General features: G+C 57.8%; 1 protein-coding gene across 1 annotated transcript in view; it reads right to left on the bottom strand.

Annotated features, from left to right (window-relative positions):
- Window positions 1-7304: 7304 nt before the first annotated feature.
- CHST8 (carbohydrate sulfotransferase 8) overlaps window positions 7305-21160 on the bottom strand; it is a 124410-nt gene continuing 110554 nt past the window's right edge. Inside the window, exons 3-4 of the mRNA XM_057534655.1 lie at window positions 9425-9462; window positions 7305-8871 (exon numbers count right to left, since the gene is read on the bottom strand). Coding sequence (XP_057390638.1) covers window positions 7765-8871; window positions 9425-9462 — 1145 coding nt within the window. The 3' untranslated portion in view covers window positions 7305-7764. The remainder of the gene's footprint in view (window positions 8872-9424; window positions 9463-21160) is intronic.

The raw sequence follows: 21160 nt of genomic DNA, 5'->3' as shown, positions 1-21160 counted from the left end.
ACACGTGACCATTCAGGAAACGTGGAGTGGACGGGCGCCGACGGCCTTTGCCTTACCATGGATCTTTTTCTGACACAGAAAACCTGTCGCATCTCCCTGTCTCAAAGCCTGGCTCTCTGTTGTTTCCAGCACAAAATCCAATCTCCTTCCCGCGGCCAAGAGGTTCTGCCCTCCGCACCCCGCACACGTGCTGAAGGCGTGCACCCTGCCCAGACTCAAGCGCTCTCTGCCCCGGGGGTGGCCCCAATTCCTGTCCTTGGGGGCAGCCCTGCGGGGTCACATGCCCCCTCAGCCCTCGGGCTCCAGAGGCCTGTGACTGCGCCCCCCGGGGCAGGGCCCTCAGCCCCACCCTGGCCCCTCCCACCTCAGTTCACTCCGCACAGACCCCCATCAGGCCGGCAACCCTGGCTGCAATCCCACGGAAAGCCCAAGCCCTGAAAAATGATGGCGAGCTTTGTCCCTGTGCCATTAATTCTCCTGTGACTGAGGCCTCCCCCCAGGGTGGGTGCGGGGCTGGGGGACGATGGCACCTGCTCGGCCTGCCAGGACTTTGCCAGTGGGTGGTGTGGATGGCGTTTCCCAAGTGAAATGCCGCGTGGAGATGAATGACCCCTGAGCTGTGGGCTCTGGGCGCGCAAGGCCTGGGTGGAGCTGGCGGGGGAGCTCCGTGGCCTGGACACCCCCCTTCCCCCCACCAGCACCCCGCCCGCCCCTTCAAGGAGGAGGGCTGCGGGCTCTTCACCTTCACCCAGGTTCCCAGGATCTCCCAGAAATGCTCGCCTCGGCTTCATGCCTGAAACCTCAAACACAAATAATTTTCAATTTGCCTGGGAGTTCAATCGCACAATCCAATGTTAAATAATAGATTAGATGCCTCGGGGAGAGAAACAGGATTTAAGCAGAAGAAATAAATAAAAGGAAAAGTAAAATTCGGCACATCGGCTTGGAGGGTGAGAACGCGAGCTTTCGCTGCTGACCTGCATTCGCTGCCCTGGCCCTTCCTGCCAGGCTGGGTCCTCTTCCCTGCGTCTGCCAGAACTGCCCTTCGCGCGCCTGCGTCTCCCCACGAGCTGGTGCTGGCTCCACCCCTCAACATCCTCTCCCACCAGCTCCCCAAATAGAGGCCCGGCTCATAGCCCAGGCAACTGCCACGTAGCCCGCGGTCACGCGATGGGGCTGGGTGCAGACACCCGTGTGGAATGGTGGCATCTTTAGACCCAAGAGGAGGCTGAAGAAGGTATGTCTATGGGACAGGACTTGTTTACAAGCTCTGGAACTGAGGTCGCCTCTGTCCGGCAACCTTTTCTTCTGCCCACCCTGCCCCACATACACCTCCTGCCACAGTCTGTCCCTGTCACACAGAAACCACACCATCCCCAAGGTTATAGATCCCCAACTCCCACCTTACTTCCTCCACAGACCCTCCCACCTGCCCTCTGCCATCAGCCCTTCTTGTCCTCATGCCCCTCCTTGTCTGCCCCAGATCCCTTGGGCCACTGTTTCTCTCTCACCTCCCCTCTTTCCACCCCACGTGCCTCGGAGGAGCCCAGCTCTAACCTCTTCTGTGCTGCTAGAGAAGCGAGACACCACACTGGGGGACACCAGGGCCAAAATGCCAGGGTTTGAATCCTGGAACATCCTTTTTATAACTGTGTGAGCTTGGGCAAATTACTTAACCTCTCTGTGTGTCACTTTCCTCTTCTGTAAAAAATGGGAGGAGAATGACTGTATCTACCTTACAGGGTTGTAGTGAGGATTTCATATACGCTAGTATATGCTAGTATAAGCTAGTATATACAAAGTGCTTAGAGCAATCTCCGGTAAAGCAGTAAAGCCAGAATTCTTAATGTTGCTTCAGGGGCCTAGGAGGGAGAGAAGCAGCTTGGGTTAAGATGAAGGCACTGGACAGAGAGAGAAGTACATGGATTGAGGATACACTTAGGGGACAGAGAGAATGACATGTGTGAAAAGGAGGAGTCCAGGGCTGATCGGAAGAGATGGGAGGCTTGGTGGGGACGTGAGATGTGAGGTGCCCTGAGGTATGCCGACAGAGGTGCGGTGTGGGGTCTGAGGTCAGGGCTGGAGGTGCAGGTTTGGGCACCAGCTGTACAACGGAGTGCAGCTGGCTGAGCTGGCCCAGGGAGTGTGTCGATCAAGGGGTGTCTGTCGAATTCAGAACGTGGGGTAGTTGGAGACTCTGAAGCGAGCCATTTCTGTGTGTGTGTGGGGGGGGCACTGGAAGGCAGACCACGGTGGGTTTAAGAGCAAAAGGCTAGCGGAGGTGTGAGGCAGCAGGATACATTTTGCTGGGAAGGAGAGGACAGAAATGGGGCAAGGGCTGGAGGGGATGTGAAGTTTTGAAGAGGGGGCTGAAGCTTGATGGGCCGGCAGAGAGAGGGCCATGTCTTTGAGGAGGAGACAAAGGGCTGGGATCCAAGAGGCAGTGGAGGGCTGACGCTGGTAGGGCAGGGGGCAGTGAGAAGCGGGGTCAGTGCACACAGGGCATCAATTTGACATGAGACAGTGAAGGCCTTTCTGGTCCTCCCCTTTCCTTTCCCTGCAGTCAGAGGCACACCGTGAGCTGTGCACATTTCTGTGTGTGTGTGTGTGTGTGTGTGTGTGTGTGTGTGTGTGCGCACGTGCATGTCTGTGTAAGTGTGTGGATGTGTGTCTCTCTGTGTCCCTGTGCACCTGGGTCTCTGTGCATGCTTATATGTCTGTGTGTGTGTCTGCATGTGTGTTTGCACCTATGCCTCTGCGGATGTGTCCCCAGGTCTGGATGTGTATGTATTTGTGAGAAGGGGTGTGTGTGTGTGTGTGCATGTCTGTGTATGTCTGTGCCCATGTGAGCATGTGTGTGTGATGTGGCTGAAGTCACAGAAGGCCTGCGTCACCCTCATGGAGAGTGGAGGACAAACGTCGGCAGGTTTTTGGTGGCCCTGAGAGGTTTGTGATGGTGAGTGTAAGGAGAGCCCAGTGAGTCCTCTCCTCCTGCAGTGAGGGGGGCAGGCTGGAGGGGCTTGACTGTTCTGGGGTTTGCCAGGGGCAGGAGACAGAAGGAAAAATGGCCAAGATGGGTCAGGATGTACCCTAAATCTAAGCTTGCCAAAGAAGGGAGTGAAGCCAGCAGGGGTGATGGCAGACCCCTCCGCCAACACTCCTGGTGACACTCGGCCCTTCTGCTCTCTGTGTCCTTCGTGTTGACCAGTCTGTGCTTTCCAGGGCTTCCTGAAACCTTCTGGCCCCATTAGGCCCAGGAGGGGCACTGGGGATGTTTGGTGTTAGGGCAGATGTGTCCTCTGGAGCTGGAGGGTTTGAGATTGACCTCCAGGGTCTGCCCGGAGACAGACCTGGAGAGGCAGGGTCCCCGTGACCCTATAGATGAGAGGGACAGAGGGCAGAAGACCGACGCAGTCTCCAGTGGTTCTGGGGGATGCTCTGACCCGCGTGAGCGGCACACAATCGGGGTGTTGCTGCCACCTCGTGGGCCTGCCTGGGATGCTCAGGCCTCTGCTCAGGAGTGAGGGCTTAGCGCCCTCTGGTGGCCCAGTACTGTCTCTGCTTGAGAAGACGTGCGCCCTCCCGCGCTCCCCCACTCCTTAACAGTTTAGATGCCCAGGGGCGGGGCGGTAGGCGGGCCCAAAAGTGAGGGGTCTCAGCCTGACTGGGTGAGATTTCAGCTCCAGGTCCTGCCGCTGTGCAGCTCTGGGCAGGCCTCTCTGTGCCTCAGTCTCCTCACCTATAAAGTAGGGTAAGGAAGGCATGGTCAGGGCTGCTGGGAGGGTATATCAGGCAGCATATGGGAGAGGGCATCACGGCACTAGCCCATCAGGAGTGCTTGATTCGCGGTGGCAAACCCTAGGCCCCATGGTTTGGAATTACTTCTGACCTCTGACACCTGACCCTTGCCCTAGGCTTCAAGTGATCTTGGGAGCAGACCTCCAGCCCACTCTCTCCACCTCCCCTCCTGGAGGCCGGCCCAGAGACGGGGAGGGGGCGGGAGCGTCTGTTCCCACGTGGCCCCAACCCCAGCGGCCCCCTTGGCCACCCTCTGCTGTCTTCTTACAGCCGAGCCTCCTGTGCAAAGGGCCCTCCTGGGCAGCATGAAGAGTCAGGGAGCAGCGCAGGCCTCACCGCCAGGCCAGGCCGCCCCGAAGAACCAAAGCTCAGGGCTGTCACGTGCCCTCCCCTGAGCCTGGGCCCGTGGACCATGAAGCCCCCTCCATCCAGCAAGATCAGCCGGGGCTAGCACACTCCCCATGCCAGGGACAGCTCCCCCAGCCTCAGCCAGGGTCATTGTACCCACCAGCATGGGGGCAGGATTATTTCAGCCCTGCTCAGCCCCAGACTGCCCACCCCCCGTTTCTGGAGACCACCCTGGTCCACTCCTGGGCCCATAGGTCAACAGTAATCCCCTTGTGCCCAGCTCTGGGTGAGGTCGGGGAAGATACCAGGACAAAATTCCCATGATTAGCCACGGGTGCTCCTCAGAGAGGAAAGGGCTAAGAGGATGGGGAGAGTGAGGGGAGACCACCTTCTGCCCTCAGGGCTCTCCTGTGGCGCCCATTCCCCCACCGAGGTGGCTCAACCCTGAGGATGAAACTGGTAAACAGGCCCTGCCTGGGAGGGGATAGGGGTTCTGGATGACTGTCCCTCCGTCCACTGCCTGCCCACCTCTGTCTTGGGCCCTTTTGTGGGTGGCCAGGCCCATAGTGACAGCAGATAGGATGGTTTGGTCATGTCTGGGAGGCCAGAGGTAACTGAAACTCATGTCTGACCATCTGGCTGGACCTCACATCTCATCTCCCCAGGGGACTCTAGGGCTTTTGGGGATGTTTATTCTCTTCACCACTTAGAGAGCAGGTCTCATGTCTAGGGAGGTCTCCGCTGCAGGGACTTCGCTGTGGGCTGCCCCAGAGAGGGCCTATTTGGAGGACCAAACTGGCAAAGGGCACTGGGAGTTCAGTGGTTATTTTCCCAACTTGATGGGCCGGCTTGGTCCCTGGGAGGAGCCTGTGACCCCTTCTTGGGTCCCTGACCCAGAGGGCCCCCTCCTTCACCACGAAGTGGTAAACAGGTTAAATGGGGCGGGAGGGGCAGGGGAGGGGCAGCACGAGATGGTCCCAGAGAGGAGGGAGGAAGGCCCACATTCCCCCCATCCTCCCAACACATATACGGGCTCACACACGTGTACACACCCCCTCACCCCAGACACAGATGCCCATAAGACTGACACCTACCACACCACTCACACATACTTATACACGTACACATAGACTCACATGCTCACCATGCGCCCCCCAGAAACACACACACACACACACACACACACACACACACACACACACACTTTCCTGTGTTGGCAGTTAAGTCCACTGTCCTTAGAGCTATATGAGGCTGGCCCTGGGGGCTGGAGCTGGGTCCAGCACCATCTCAGTGGGTGCAGGGTGAGGTCTCAGGGCTGCGCTTCTGGAGCTCATACTGGGGACCATCAAGCGGTGATCATGGTCATTGCCTGGACTGTGTTTCTGCCATCGCCACCCAGAAGGAAAGCCCCTCTTTGATGGATGTGTTTGTGTGTACATCTGCCCAACCCAGGCCTGGCTGTCTCTGAGAGATGACACAAGATGTCTTTTCCTACCCTCAAATACACACACACACACACACACACACACACACACTCATTCACACCATGGAAGGATGGTCCCTGGGCAACTCTGATCGCCTCCAAGTAGCAGCAGTGGGTGAAGGTGCCCTGCATGCTGCCCCAGCCGGGCTTCTGGGTGTCTTCTTGCTGAGTAGAGGACCAGTGACGCTGCCACAGTCTTCGCCAAATGCATCCTTGACCAGAGGCACTGTTTCTGCATTAGGAATTCCACCTCACTTTGTGAGCACCGCAGCCCAGGGGCAGCTGTTTCTGGGTCATGGTCAGCCAGGCCCCCCCCCAACCGCCTCCTCTCACATTGACCTGGCCCTGGCTGAGGTGTTGAGGCGTCTCTGAGCCTCTCACCATCTGCCTTCCTGCCTTCCACACCTGTGAATCCCTCAGGCCCTGACCCCAGCCTCCTCCCTGCCCCTCTGGGCTCCTTCTGTCCGATGGTCCAGGCCACTTCCAGCTGGAACCCGAGCGGAGGCCTTGCCCTGCTCAGGCTTCTTGGATACACATGGCCCTGAGCAGGCAGTTGGCAGCCTCAAGCCCCTTGTTCTGCCTTTACACCTTTCCAGAGCCCAGAAAGAAAGATGGAGCCGCTCATGCTAGTGTGAAGCTGGCTGGGATGTCCCACCCTGGGGAGCAGCAGCGCCCCCTCAGGGTCTGGCAGCATCTCCCTTAGCAAGTGGGAGCAGACAGAGAGCAAGCTCTGGGGAGAGAAAGGCCACAGAAAGATTCAGGAGGGCATGCGGCAGACTGCGGGCAGACAGGCTGACAGAGAGAGGAGACCCGACAGTGGCAGACAGACAGACAGCCCCTAGAAACAGCCACGCAGCACTTCCCATTGCAGACAAGACCCCAAGACAGCCACAGTCGTACCCAAACTCAAAGCTCCCACAAACACTTTCTCTGAGACCTTTCAAGAATCACCCTGCCTTTTGACAACTTCAGACCATCTCTGCGTGTGAAAGTGTATGCGTTTGGAGGAGAAGTTTCCTCTATAGCTCCTCCTCCTCCTGCCCCAGAGCTGGTTCACATGGGGGCAGGCAATCCTGGGAGCTTTGAAGTGGTTCTGTCAGGGAATGCAGTCAGGGGTCAAGGCCAGGTCAGGGGGTCTGCAGATGACATCTTTCGGCCAAAGCCCTGCTTATCCCAGGGTTCAGAAAGCCAAGGATGGCATCACTCCCTGCCTGGAAATGCCACACCCCCTGAGACCCATGTGCAGTGTCCCATTGACCCCAGGGGCAGCCCCCAAATAGCAGCTTGCCCAGAGAGTTTGTCACTGCTCTGGCAGTCCCCAGAGGGCCCCCCACAAAGTGCACTGACAAAAAGGGACCTAGATGGTCCTCCACGGGGACAGGTCTATCTTCTTCGGGGATGAACGTGCCGGTACCAAGACGGGAGGACCCTACTGATGGAGACGTGGCCTTGGGAGCCTGAGGCGAGATGCTGCTGGCACCCTGAAAGTGAGCTGCTGGGTCCTCTGCTTCTTGTGCTCGTGCCCTGGGCTCCCCTGGGCGGGGTCTGCAGGCGCGGGGCTCAGGCTGTCCTCAGGAGAGAGAAGGAGCCCCAGAAAGCACGGGGAAGGGCCCCTGTGTTTCCCCACCCACGCACAGAGCATGGACACTGCTGCTCTGGAAACCATGTGCTTTATTTGGGACCTCATTCCAAGGGAACCTCCCCCTGGGTCATAGAAAAGCTGCAAACCCTGTGGTTTGGTACAAGGCAATGGCTAAGGGACTGCAGGAAATCCCTTACAGCTGGGGCCTTTGTCCTCTGGGCCTCAGACTTCCCTGGTCATCCTGACTCTTGGTAGAGCTGGGTATGGGCAGCTGGGACTCCTGGGGTGTCCAGCTCACCCCCCAGCATCTTCCTTATTTGAGGAGTATGGAAGCGGGTATGGGACAGAGGCCAGGGTCCCCATCCAAGGCCTGGGCCTCTGTCCCCCCCTGAAGGGCCTGAACCACCGAGCAGGCACGGCTCCTCGCCTCCTCAGAGCCCTGTTGCTCTGGGTGCATTTCAGCTCCCAGGTGAGAAGCCGTGGAGCGTGGGGTGCCCCTGCGGACAGGTGAGTGGGTGGGGCTGGGCCGCCCACGGCCAGTTGGCCCCGCCCCTCAGTACAGGTCTGCGAAGGGCTTGGAGTAGTTGAACATCAGGTAGTCCATATAGTAGAAGTCGTAGGTGCGCTGCCGCTGCAGGGTGGAGAGCTGCGCGAAGTACTGGTGGGCGATCTGCGCGGTGGTCCGCGCCTCCTGCGAGTGCCGGTCCTTGAACCGCGGGAAGGTCAGGTTCCGCGGCGCGCGGATGAGGCTCAGGAAGAAGTTGGCGTCGTCCTCCATGCTCTCAAACTTGCCCACAAAGTCATAGTCGACGAGGCAGGGGCTGCACAGCCGGCTGACGTGGTCCCAGTGGATGTCCATACCCACGGGCCGGTGCACGTCCAGTAGATACTGGATGAACTCGGGGAACCGCACGCCGGCGCCCGTCCGCAGGGCCTCCCGAGAGGCGTTGGCCCGGTATCGGGCCAGGATGGCCTTGCCGAAGACGGGGTGATAGTAGCTATTGGGGTGCTCAAACTTGTCGCGGAAGGCAGAGACCAGCCTCTCGAAGGGCTCGCGGACGAAGAGCATCTTGGTGTAGGTGCTGAGGCGGTGAAGGATGCCCTGGCGGTCGAAGGTGTCCAGCCGCTTGAGGGCGCTGCCGTAGTGGACGGTGTTGTGCTGGATGTCGGTGGTGGACGAGGCCAGCCCGGCCAGCACCATGAGCACCCGCTTCCAGTTGGAGCAGCCTGCCTTGGGCACCTCGCAGTACAGCACGCGGTGGCGGTCCTCCACGAAGATGCGGGACACGTGGCGGGGCGTAACCGCCCTGCGGCTGCTGCTCGCCCTGTACTTGGCGCACGCCTCCCGCATCACCCGCTTGCGCTCCTGCTGGCTCTGGTGCAGGCTGACCCAGCGGCCGTCCAGGGCCCGGGGTGCTGGCCGGACGAACGTACCAGCCGAGATGTTGGCCGGGATGGCCGCCGCAGCTGGCATTTTCTTGATAAGCAGTCGCCGGCGGCGCTGCTGGGGTCGCAGACGGGCCCCCACGTTTAGGTGGGCTTGAGGCTGCTGGGACACCTGTAGGTTCAGGCCCCTCGGGGCCCGGCTGGGCAAGTCTCGGGTGACCCTCTCTGTGGGTGCCTTAAAGTCACCATCCTGGGAACTGCCTGATGGGAGGTCCTGGGGCAAGAAGAGAACTGGTTAGCAGGGTGGACAGGTCAGCTGGCACTGAGGGTCACACAGGTCAGGCCCTCGCCACGGCCGGGGTCCCTGACCCCTCTGTTGACCGCGTTTTTTCCCAGGGGAGGGGGAGGGGGACAGGCTGGCCCTGCAGGATGCGACCCCTTCGGTCTGAGCCCCCATAACAGCCCCCACAATCCCCTCTCCCCTCAAGAGGCCGTGGTGTGAGGTGCAAGTGTCATTTAGGCCACAAGATGGCGCAGGTCTCCCAGGAATAGCCTCCTGGTGACGAGGGGCGCGGAGAGCTGGTGGCCTGGAGGAGCCAGGCTCAGAGGTAAAGCTTCTATCAGCACAGGCCAAAGCCGCCCTCCGACGGGAAAGGGAAATTCATGGGTCCAAGGTCCCAGGCTTTGTCCCCAAGGCTCCTGGGAAAGACAGGACACATTTTCCTTTCCAAGAATGGATTTACTGTGAGCTCTGAGTTTTCTTCCCTGCCCTCCCCAACTTTCCCCAGGTTGCCCATGCTGAGATTCATCAGACTCTCAGAACTCACGCTGTGGGGCTCCTGTGGCCTGATGTTGAACTTTATTCCTGAAAAGCAAACAGAGAGGATAGTGTTAGCAGTGGAAGTATCATGTGGTCCACAGGGACCTGCTTACAGGCTCTTGACTGTGGGTGCCTGGGCTGGAAAAGGCAGTTCAGGGTGGGTGGGAGGAGAGGCATGGCACGGTGCAAGTGCCCCTCCACTCTCCTACCCATGCAGAGAGTGGGGGTGCAGCAGAGACTTGGTCCCGCTGGCTCCCAGCTGATGCTCACTTCTGGGTGTCCCACCTCCTGATGTGACCATCAGGGGGGTCCAGAAGGCGCCCTGCCCAAGGATGCCCACATACCTGCCCAGTGGAGCCGCCACGAACCTCACAGCCTGCCCCCACCTCACACTTTCATTAAGTCATGGGGAAGGGCCCTTCGGGAAGATCTGTCCGTCTTCTCTTTGTACCCTGCCCTAGCTCTAGCCTTTCTGTGCTTGAAGATGACACACTTGTACCCATACCTCGGCACACAGGCCTGGGAGTGCAACACACTCTTTCCCCTCCGACTTGGGCCTCCCCACTGGCTCCAGAAAGTTCCTTCACCTCGGAATCTGCTTTGCGATTTTGGCCGTCTCAGCTGGTCTTGGGGCTCCGGGGTGAGCTGGCTTCATCCTGCTCACCCTGGTTTCCTCCAAAGGGCTGAAGAGAGGCCAGCACAGTGATTGATTGCCTGGTGAGCCTTTATTGGCGACTAGGGGGAGATGGAGAGAGATAAGTGCATCACTGGCCACACTCCAGACTGTTCGTTCTGCCCACCAAGGAGGTGCTTTGCCTGCGCTGGGGCGGGGGCCGCTCAGGATAAGCTCTGGGGAGTCGAATCTTTGACCAGAGGAGAGGATTTTGCTTTGGTCCGTTTGGTCCCAGTTTGGTCCTTTTCAGGGGAGGTCCTAGGAGAACGAGAGGATTTCCTTTGGGGGAACCTATTTAGGAGTCTTGGCTTCCTTCCCCATCCCAGCCTGGCCTCTGAGGCATCGGGGTTCTTCCTGCCCCTGTGCCATGTGAGTGGACATTTCTGCTCTGAGGCTTTGCCAAAAGCCACAGTCACAGTCAGAGCCGGCCATCCTTTAAACAAGCGGAAAGCTCCAACTTCCAGCTGGCACAATGGGGCACCATGTTGACCACACCTGACTGAGTTCTGGCTGCTGCTGGGGGTGGGGATTGTTCTGAAGGCACTTCCCCTGCTGTCTCTGTGTACACGGCAGAGGTCCAGTGGCTGGAGCCCAGCTGGCGAGGGGACATCCAGGTCCTCTGTCCCTGACCCAGGGACTCCGCTGATTCCTTGTGAGGTCCATTTTTACAGGTTCAGCCACTGCTATGACCCTGGCCTTACACTGGTCAGTCTGAGGATGTACCCACAATTCTCCTTCATTCATCTGCAAGTGAGAGTGGGGGAACGTGAGGTCACCCCTGGGCTGGAAAACCTAAATTCTCCGAGCCTGCCTGGACCTTATCCGAGTCCCAAGACAGGTGGAGGTGAAGGCACAACTTATGTTGCATCTTTCTTCTCTGCAATACTATTCTTTGACCTCTTTGCCCAGAGGATGACCCTTCCCTGGGCAAAGGGCAGAGTGTCCACACCCTCCTGGGCATCCCCCAGCTTATGTGCATTATGTGTGTGTGCATGTGGCTGAGCCCTGAAACAGGCCTTCCAGACTCTTCCATGGAGAGGGGGAAGCTCCCTGTAGAACTGGCTGCACCCCTCAGGGGGTGGGGTGTGAGCAGCGGGTGCCTGACCTTGAGGCAGGAGCCTCTTAGAATTAAGCCCCTCAAAGGGTCCCCCTCTCAGCCCAGAGCCTCCTTCCCTCTGCCACCCCCCCTTCCCCGCGCCCTTCCACATCTCTTCAGGTGGCAGTCGCCAGCATGAGCTTCCTGAGCTCATTTCCCTCTGATACGTGCAAGTTCCCTCTTGCAGCCAATGATCACAGATCCCTTCACCAGAAGGGACCCTCTGCACACTCAGTTTTCCTTCATGCTGCCGGGTTTCCTTAATTATTTTCTGATGGCAGCTGGCTCTGCTAAATCACCTTTCCTCCTCAGAGCCTCAGACACAGGAATTTACTCTGCTTGTCAATCCTGTCAACTTGTCAAGGTGCGATGGTGCTTATTTATATTCCTTTTCTGGAGCAAATGAGTCGCGCCAGATTTGGCCGAGAATGGGGTTGAGGAGCCACTTACAAAAGGCATCTTGCCAGCAGGTGAAGTCAGATGAGGATATGCCTACAGAGTCACAGCCCCTACGGCTGTGACCTCCCACCAGCTCTATCCCCTCAGCCTGGAGGGTGGTGGGTTGTGAGGTCTGACCCATTTTTATCTGTGCATACTGCACAGGAGGGCTCTGAGCCTGAAGGGTTTCCAAGACAGGTCAGGCCAGAGCTCTGAGCCCAGCTCTGAGAGAAAGTCCTTGCTGGACAGAGCCCAGGGCTGGGTGAGTCTCCTGAGCTCTTGGCCACTTTTGCCCAACAAAGCCAACCTGGTTGCAATTGTCCCCTTTGAAAAAAAACAATTATCTTGTGGAAAACCCCACAACAGATCTTATGTGAAACCTGAGTTTGCCACAAGTTGCATGTTCGTGACCCTTAAACGTATGGCAGCTTGTTTGCAGACTGTGAGCCTATCCCACATGGCCACTTTGGAATAAAGGAACTTAAGGAAGGAAATGTAACAGAAATGGCCAGAAATGGCTCCGCTGGCCAGGGTCCCAGTGTCCTTACTTTTTTCTTGGAGGAAGCTGCTCTTTCACACACTGTTCAGATAAAGGCTGAAGCAAAGACCACCCCCAGCTCTGAGCCTGTGACGGCCAGGAGGAGCCTTGGGCATCTTGAGCCTGGGGCCTGCGCGTTCCCCAGAGAGCTGCACTTCAGAACCCTGGACAGCTCCAGGGAGCGGCCCGGGAAGGGCCCTGCCTCTGCTGCACCACAAGGAAGGTATTGTCACCAGGAGCCCCCGGAACCCATGCCATGGGGGACTTGGCCTCAACATAACACCACCTGCCCAGCCCCCAAATAAGTCTAAGAGGTAGATAAAAGCCATATGCCCCCAGCCTTCTCTTCCATCCAGTGTCACCATGCTGCGTCTCACCTCGCCTGTCTCCCTCACGCCTACCCTGCTGCAGGAACCCCCAAGGCCAGTCATGTACACCCTCTGCTTTCAGAGTCTGAGTCACCTGTCCTCTCCCTTCAGCATAATATTAATAACCTGTAAGGGAGCCCTATCCCCCTGTACGGAAAGAAATAAACGACCACTTTCTCTTTCTGGACAGAGGAGATTCGCAGAGTGGTTGAAGCACATGCAGTACAATAGCAGTGAGCAGCGGTGAGAGTAAACACGGTGTGAGCTATTGGGGCTGCCAAGCGCGCTCCACACTGTGAGCCCTCCGTTGACTGAAGAAGCTTCCTGGCTGCCTGCCAAGGGGATGCAGGGACTGATGAGAGTGAGAGGCCAGCCCTATAATTAGGCCATGCAGCCTGGGTCTGCAGCAGAGCTGGGGAGGGGGGGTCACTGGCATGTGGGCTGTTGGGGAGGACGGTCCCTAGCCCACCACTCCTCTCTGAATCACAGGAGGGAGACCTGCTGGGTTCAGTTCAGAGGTCCCAATCCTGGATGCCCAGGACCCACTGGGGGTGGGGGCTGGGGACCAGCCTTTTGGTCTGGCTGTGTAGACAGGTGACACTGACGTGGGTCAAAACAGGACTCAAGTGCCTAGAAAGGGCTGCCTCATGAGCCCTTGACCCTCTAGCCCCAGGCTGGTCATTTGAGGAGAGTGACTGCTGTTCTGGCTGCTCACATCCCAGCCCTGGGCCCTGATGGGCAGTGGGGAGGGTCCTGCCACTCTAAACACTGCAGCCTTGGGGAAGGCACGGCTGTCCTGAAGGAGTCAGAGCCACAAAGAGGGACAGAGATGGGAGAGAACTGGAGGGACCAGGAGGGGCCACAGGCTATGAGTGCAAGTGCAAAGTCCCTGCCTTGTCCGCAGTTTCAGACTCGTGGTCCTTGGATTCCCCAGAGTTTCCTGCATTGAGCTGGGTCTCCTTGGCTCCTTTTCCACAGCCTGGCTCTTCCGGCGGCTGAGTCTGCACGATGGACATCCCCACACCCATCTGTGCTGTCCACCCCCATGTTCACTTATGCTGCCCATCAGGCCAGGAAACTCCAGGGGTTTCAGGCTCGGCGGAGCCAGGAGAGACACCAAAGGCAAGTCCCCCACTGCACCTCGGTTGCCCCACGTGCGAGATCCTGCCTCCAAGCATCGGTCCCACCCCAGATTCCCTGGCAGTTGCATCTGGTGGGATGAACACCGTTGCCCTGCTCTGCTGTTTCCATATCCCAATTAGAAAGAAGTTGATCCTGTACCTACCATGTGTACTGGGAGAAAGGTCTTCATGCCCTGGGGCAGCCCTGCCTGGCTGGCCAGTGTGCAGGACCTCATGCAAGCGGCGATGAGCTACAAGGTGTGAGGCTGGGATGCTGGCAGGAGAAACGGCAGCCAGGGTGCATGTGCTGGCTGCTCGGGTCAGGGGAGAGACCCTGAGGGAGCTGCGAGGCCCCACTCTGCAGGGAGTCTGAAAGGTTTCTAAATGAGGGTCCCCCCAGAGAAACCACCAATAGGATATATATATGTGGAGGAGGGTTTAGTTTAAGCAATTGGCTCTTGCAGTTGTGGAGGATGGGTGAAATCTGCAGGGCAGGCCACGTCCTAGAGACCCAGGGAAGAACTGATGGTGCAGCTCGGGTCTGAGGGCCATCTGGAGGCAGAATTCTTTCCTTCTTTTCTCCTAAGGCCTTCCACTGATTGGATGAGGCCCACCCACATTGTGGAGGGTAATCTCTTTACTCAAAGTCTATTGATTCAAAAGTAATCATATCTAGGGACTTCCCTGGCGGTCCAGTGGTTAAAGACTTCACCTTCCGACACAGGGGGTGGTGCGGGTTTCATCCCTGGTCAGGGAGCTAAGATCCCACATGCCTCAGGGCCAAGAAACCAAAAACATAAAACAGAAGCAATATTGTAACAAAAATTCAATATAGACTTTTAAAAAGGGTCCACATCAAAAAATAAAAAAATAAAGGTAATCACATCTAAAAAATACCTTCACAGTAACATCTAGACTGGTGTCTGACCAAACATCTGGGCACCACAGCCTAGTCAAGCTGACATATAAACTTAACCCTCACAGAGAGTGTATTAGTTTCCTAGGGCTGCTGTAACAGAGTACCACAAAACGGGCTGGTGTAAAAATAACAAAAATTTATTCTCTCACAGTTCTGGAGGCCAGATGTCTGAAATGAAGGCGTCAGCAGGGCCCTGCTCCCTCTGGAGCCTCAAGGGGAGGGTCCTTCCTTGCCTCGTCTAGCTTCTGGCTGCCCCAGATGTTCCTTGGCTGTGGCAATTTAGATCCAACCTCTGCCTCTGTCTTCACATGGCTGTCTTATGTACCTGTCCCTTCTCCTCTGGTCGTTTTGAATTAGGGCCCACCCTAATGACCTCATCTTGATGACATCTGCAAAGAGCCTATAATATGGTCAAATTCACAGGTACTAGAGGCTGAGACTTCAACCTATTTGCGGGGGGCACAATTCAATTCATAACAGGGGGGAAGCGACTTCAGAGGGCTTTAAGAGCACTGGGCAGGAACAGCCTGGAGGAGGTGAGAAAACACTTCCCTTGCTGGGTTGGGTGGTCCAATTAGTAACGAAGGATTGTGTTAGTTCTCCGTGTTCTTGGGGCAGAAACTGTGTCAGACAGAGTCTGGCAGAAGGTCTGGCACACAGCAGGAGCTCAGTAAACGCTTGTGAAAAAGCCGAGGCTTCCTGGACTGAGAGGTGGCCCTGGAGAGGGGGACGGGTGCTGGGCTTCTCTGTGCAGCCCAGGGTTCCGGCTGGGCTTCTCCGGCTCGGCCTGGTAGCCTGAGAAGCGTCTGTGTGTCTGGGTGGCAGGTGCCAGCCGAGTAGCCGGATGCAGACAGGAGCTGCGCCGGCTGAGGGTTTGTCCACCCCACCCCGGCTGTGTGGGGTCTGTGTGGTTGGAACTAGGACACACCCAGCTGGCTCCCTCCCATTGCCACCTGGGGGCCACCTGGCCAGGGCCTGCTCCTGGGTCCTCGCAGTGGCTGTATGTCCTCTGGCTCTTCTCCCACCAGCTCAGGCTCTGCCCTTCTGAGGGGCAAACCCTCCTGACTGCCCCCTCGGCCTCTGTCTGCCTCATTGTGAGCTGCTCCGTTCATCTGGGCAGATTGTTAATTTATGCAGATTTGATGCAAAACTCAGCAATTAGAGGGCAGCCTGGACTCAAGGCACAGAATTCAGATGGAAGAAGCCTCACCAAAGGGCCTTAAATTCTCACTTGTGTTCACTGGAAAATTCAACTCATTAAATTCTCTGCTAGGGCCTCAGCTCACAGCCATGCCACCTCTGCTGCCCCCAGGGCCCAGGGCAGGCAAATGGGGCTCCAGGCAGCAGGGGGCCCCAGACAAAGGTGCCGGCTGCTCCTGGAACCAAAAGATGGCTCTGTAGTCAGTGTGGACCTTGGGGAAAGGCGGGGCTCAGGCCACACATGGTCCTGGGCGGGACAGCAGGTGGCCCTGCAGGGCTCTGTCCTCTTGCCTCAGCCTCTGGGGAGTGGGGAGAACTTCTTCAAGTTGCTCTGAGACAACCAAACTCACAGTGGGGTCACCTTTGGCCCCAGACCAGAGCAAGGACTTCCTCTCCCTTAACCTAGAGACTCCACTCTGAGTCACAGCTTTTAACAAGGGGTCAGCATATTTAAAAAGAAGGAAAAAAGAAAACGAGAACACTGCTGTGTGATCTTAACCTCACTCAACTTTAGTCTCCTCGCCAGGAAGATGGGATAAAAATACCCCTCTCCCAGTTCCACAAAGGTGTAAAGGAAACGATGCAGTGGTGGGCATAGGGAGAGCACACAGGATAGAAGCCACCGGCCGCTGGTATTCCCATCAAATGGACACCTTCGCCCCGGCTGAGTTTCCCTGAGCCCAGCTCCCGCACGATCGCAGGACCTCTGGGACCTGTCTGCGGGGGAGGGAAGCGGGAATCTTCCCGTCTTGGGCTGATGGGCACCTGACAGCTCTGACCGCTACTTGTTTTGTTTAGCAATTCCATTCCCTCGCCTCTGAGATTAGGATCCACATTTCAACTGGGTAGTTCCTTGTCCGCTCAGCCTTGGCTGTGAATTCCCTTGGCGCTGTCAGAGTGGAGTGCTGGAGCTGCCCGTCAGTCAACCAGCCCGCCAGTCAGAGGGTCTGCAAAGCCAACAGCTGTCCTGCCGCCCCACCCCTACCCATCTGCCCATCACTTGTTTGGGTGGGGGTGGGGGGTCCCTGGGCATCCTCCGTGTGCCCGCCTGTCCACAGGGGAGGGGTCCCCAGCTCCCACTTCGAGGCTCTCCTGTGTCAGAGCCTGGGGGTGACTCCACCACGTTCAGGGTGTGTGTGTGGCCCCAGCGCACATGCCATGCACTGCTCTGCGCCCTCACATAGGCACGTTGCCTGGAACAGGACCTGGTACGTCGTGCTGCTGCACCATGTGTGCCAAGGGGATGCAACACACCACATCTCCGTGCTGCACACACGCATGCTTCCTGCTGTGTGCTGCGGCCTGCTGGGCGGCGAGGCTATGTTCACGTCCATGTACGGTTTCTGAGAGCACGTGGCACATGCTTTAGAGCAAGCCATGCCTTTCCTTCCCTTTACGTATTCCTTCAACACACACAGGCCTGGAAGGATAAGCAGGAGCTAGTGAATGCTGCTGCAGATGAGAAAGAACCAAGCTCGTGACACTTGCCGGCAAAGTCACGGTGCCCCCGGCGGCACCTGCAGCATGGGAGCTGGCGGCAGAACACAGTCAGGCAGGCCACCACCGTCTGTCCTTTCACTCCACACTGACTGAGCACTGTACGTGTCAGGCAGTGTCTTAGGCACCAGTGACGGCGTCTTGGCCATGAACGGGACAGTCGTGGCCCTGCCCTCATGGAGTTTACAGGAGGTGAGGCGCTGAACAGTGGTTCCACGTGTGATGGCAGTCATGGAGGACGTGGCAGGTGGCAAGTGGTGGGGGACGCCAGCAAGTCCAGGGCATCAGGTGAGGTCTCCCTTAGGTAGTGACAGTTAATTGACACCTGAAGGTAATGAGGGCATTCCTGGCAGAGGTCGATGGCCTTGACCATGACAGCAGGGCTCATGGGATGCAGAGATGCAGAGACTGAAGGGTGTCCAGAAATGGCAGGACCATGGTGGTTGCAGGGAGGACCAGCAAGAAAGGGGCCGTCTGGTCCCGCCAAAGGTAGCAGGTCCTTAACTTCTATCCTAAGTCCCCAAGGGGAGCCTAGAAGGGCTTTAAGCTGCGAGTTATTTTGAATTTGAGTGATTCTGAGAGGAAGAGCTGAAGCCAGAGCGGAAAGGCTGGTCCGCGGATGTTGCCATTGTCCGTGCAGGACAGGCCTGAGGCCTGGCCCCAGGTGACGACGGTAGAAAGTGGGGAAACGTGTGAAGAATATTTCAGGAGGAACAGTCGGCAGTAGGAGGTGTGCTGGTAAATGTTTAACAACTGGCTCCGTGGGCAGCGGGGTGGGGGAGGAGCCTAATTTGTAGTGTTTGCTGATTTCCGTTGTGTAGGTACTCCTACCATGGCAGATGCCAAGCTACTGATGTAAATGTGGAGTTGGGCCCTCGTGGATTAGTACCAGTGGGCCCCTGGGTCAGCAGGACCCGGGGACTGACTGGGAGCGGAGTCAGGGATCCTGGCTTCCGGCTTGAGCAGTAAGGGTGTGCTGGTGGCACTTCCTGCGAAGGGCGCAGATCCTCATTGAGTCTGAGATGCCTACGGGTCTCCCAAGTGCAGATGTCCAGAGGGCAGCTGAAGGAGGGACGATGGGGGGCAGGTGTATGAGCTGGGGCACATTCCATGGCCTGTGGCTGTCTCGGGTCGGTGATGGTGTGGGACCAGCACTTTCCAGAGGACAGAAAGCAGGGCAGACGCAGCCAATTACCTGAAGCACAGGCAGTGGGCCTGGCCTGAGTCCTACCTTTGTCCACAGCCCACGGGGAGCCATGGCTCCGGCTCTTGAGTCGCTGTGACCAGGTTAAATGGGATGGATGTAACGTTCCTCCTGTTTGGCTGTCAGGGGCCCCTGGTGACTGGTCTCCAGCCAGCTCTGCAGGAAGGGGCCTAATTTGGTGAGCTCCTGCTGGGGGTTGCCAGAAAATAAAAACGGCGAGTCATTCTGGAGCCTGAGGCTGAGATGGCCCCACTGAGGGGCTGCCTGTTCGCAGGGAAAATGCCAACAACACCGACTGGCCCAGGCCTGTGACAGACTCTCCTTCGCCGGAGCCGAGTCAGGCCATCAGAGGCCGCCGGCGGGGCAGCCTCATTACCGCGATGGCCTGGCCACAAGATAATGATCGGGCCGGCTCAAGCCGGCTTAAGGATGTGACGTTCTGGCCGCGGCATCAATTACTGAGCTGGCCTGTGGCTGTCAGACTCATCACAGCTGCTGCCTGCGATACCCTGAAGAGCCACAACAGTAAATCCGTCCTAGCTGATGCTTCCTCGAAGGGCCCCCCACCTGCTGCAGGGGCCGCTCGGTGAGGGAGGCAGCCCAGGTTCCCAGGGGGGAGTCGGGTTCCTGCAGTTGAGACTGCAAAGGGCCGCCCAGGTGCTCAGGGGTGGATGCGCGGGTCCTCAGAGGGCCGCCCCAGATGGCCGTGCATTGGCAGTCACGCTGTCCACTGATCGTGCCCGGAGGGGCCCCTGGCCCCGACTCCAGCACCTCCCAGGCCCATCCTCTCTCCAGTGTCTCCTCCAGCACCATCGGGACCCTCCCGCCTCCCCAGGGGGGCAGTGGCATTTCAGGGATCATCCTGTGTGCCCCTGAGCAGAACTGAGCCCCTGGTGACTCACAGATGGCAAGGGCGAGGCAGGGGGCCCTGGCAGTCAATCCAGCTGTTCTCTGCCATGGGTCTGGAGATCTGCAGTCCACAGCTAACCCTAACCCCAAGGCAGGGCCTTGAAAGTGGAGTCGGTCCAGCCGAGGACCGGGCCACCAGCAGCTCAGGAAGTCTTCGGCCTGAGGATTTGGCCGGGTCCTCTTAAGAGGTAAGGCATTAATCCTGGCCTTGGCAGCGGCTGGCTGTGGAGACACCACCTTCCCTGGACATCTGGCTAAGACCCACTCACTCTCCCTTCTGTCTGGCCAGCTCTTGGCTCTGCCCAGCTCATCACCTTGGGGTCCAGCCAGCAGTGGACCTGGCTGGCTGGGGGCTGACCATGGCATCCCCAGCCATCCTGGGGAGCACAGGAAACCTATCCTCCCACTGCTCCATCACAGCGTGCTGGAGCTGGGCTCTACACCCACATCACGCACTCATGCAAAGACCCACAGGCCCTGTGTCCCCAGCCCCCAGCTCACAAAAGGTAACCAATCCTGGCACACTGACTGCAGGGCTGAGAAAAAAGAGGAGGGCAGAGGGGCCCTGCGGGCTGTGTGTTCAAAGGTCTTTCTGGAGGCGACTGGGGAATGGCCTGCAGAAACCGAAGGCCTAAAGGAAGAGGAAAAACTGATCGGGATTCTTAAACCCTAATGTAGATGAGCAATGCTGGGCCTGAACTCACGCAGGGCAGGAAGATGAAAGGGGAGGGTAGATTCTGGAGAACCACCAGGTGGGAGGGCTGGAGGGCTTGGTGAGTCAGGGGTATGAGGGGTGAGGACGAGGGAAGTGTCTGGGGTGCCCCGCATAATGCTGTCTGGGGGGTGGGTCCAGGGGGAGGGAGGAGCCACCGGGGGAAGACAACACCCTGGGTTTGTTCATCTTGAACCAGAGACCCAAGACTTGAGTAAGGCCTCCAGATAGAAGCTGGAAACAGTGTCTAGACACAACCCAGCCCAAACTTCCAACATCCTTGAAACACGAGCCAACATAACACTGCATAACAATACCCTCTTAGCTCTGAGCACAAGAATATGAAGTAGAACTACACACTGGAAATATCATCCAGCATTTTCACAACTGTCATATGTACTTAGAATTTGCCAAAGCAGCAGAGACGCCAGTGCCCCTCTGGCCAGCAGCATTTTGGGGATGTCACCTTAATTCTGAGAGGCACCCTTCACAGGGAACTGCCTGGGTGGGGCACGGGGGCTGCTGGGTTCCTGGCAGGCACTCTCTGAGGTCCCCGAACGTTCCCTTCAAGGCTCAGTTCTCCTCTTAGCCTTGGCCTGCACATTGGCAGCAAAGCTCTGGAAGTTAGACCCGCCCGCTTTACAAATAGAACGTGGTCCCTGTGTAATAGCTGCTCACAGGGTGGTGAGGGCCACGGTGAACAGAAAGCTGAAGAAGATATTCTGAGCTGTCTTTCTGCTTCCTTTGAAGTCCAACCAGCAGCTGCTCTCAGGACGACGAGCACAGATCACAGGCACAGATGCAGCCCCTCCCGGCTGTGTGCATTTCCTTCGGAATTAAGATTCCTGTCTGGATTACTGGGCGTGCGTTTTGGGCACCTCTTTGCAGTTGAGAATGTGCAATCCCACAAAACAAAAGCAACCTGGCTCGTGCCTTGTCCTTCTATGCCTGTGTGCGGTGCAGATGAGGGGCTGCCCACGTGGATGTGTTTGGGGCCATCCTCTCTAGAATGAATGGTTCTCTGGCTGGGTGAGAGCAGCGCAGCCCACCGAGGCTTCTTCTGCAGGA

The sequence above is a fragment of the Balaenoptera acutorostrata genome, chromosome 19 (assembly GCF_949987535.1).
Source record: "Balaenoptera acutorostrata chromosome 19, mBalAcu1.1, whole genome shotgun sequence".
Classification (NCBI taxonomy): domain Eukaryota; kingdom Metazoa; phylum Chordata; class Mammalia; order Artiodactyla; family Balaenopteridae; genus Balaenoptera; species Balaenoptera acutorostrata.
This window is presented reverse-complemented; position numbering and strand designations above follow the sequence as displayed.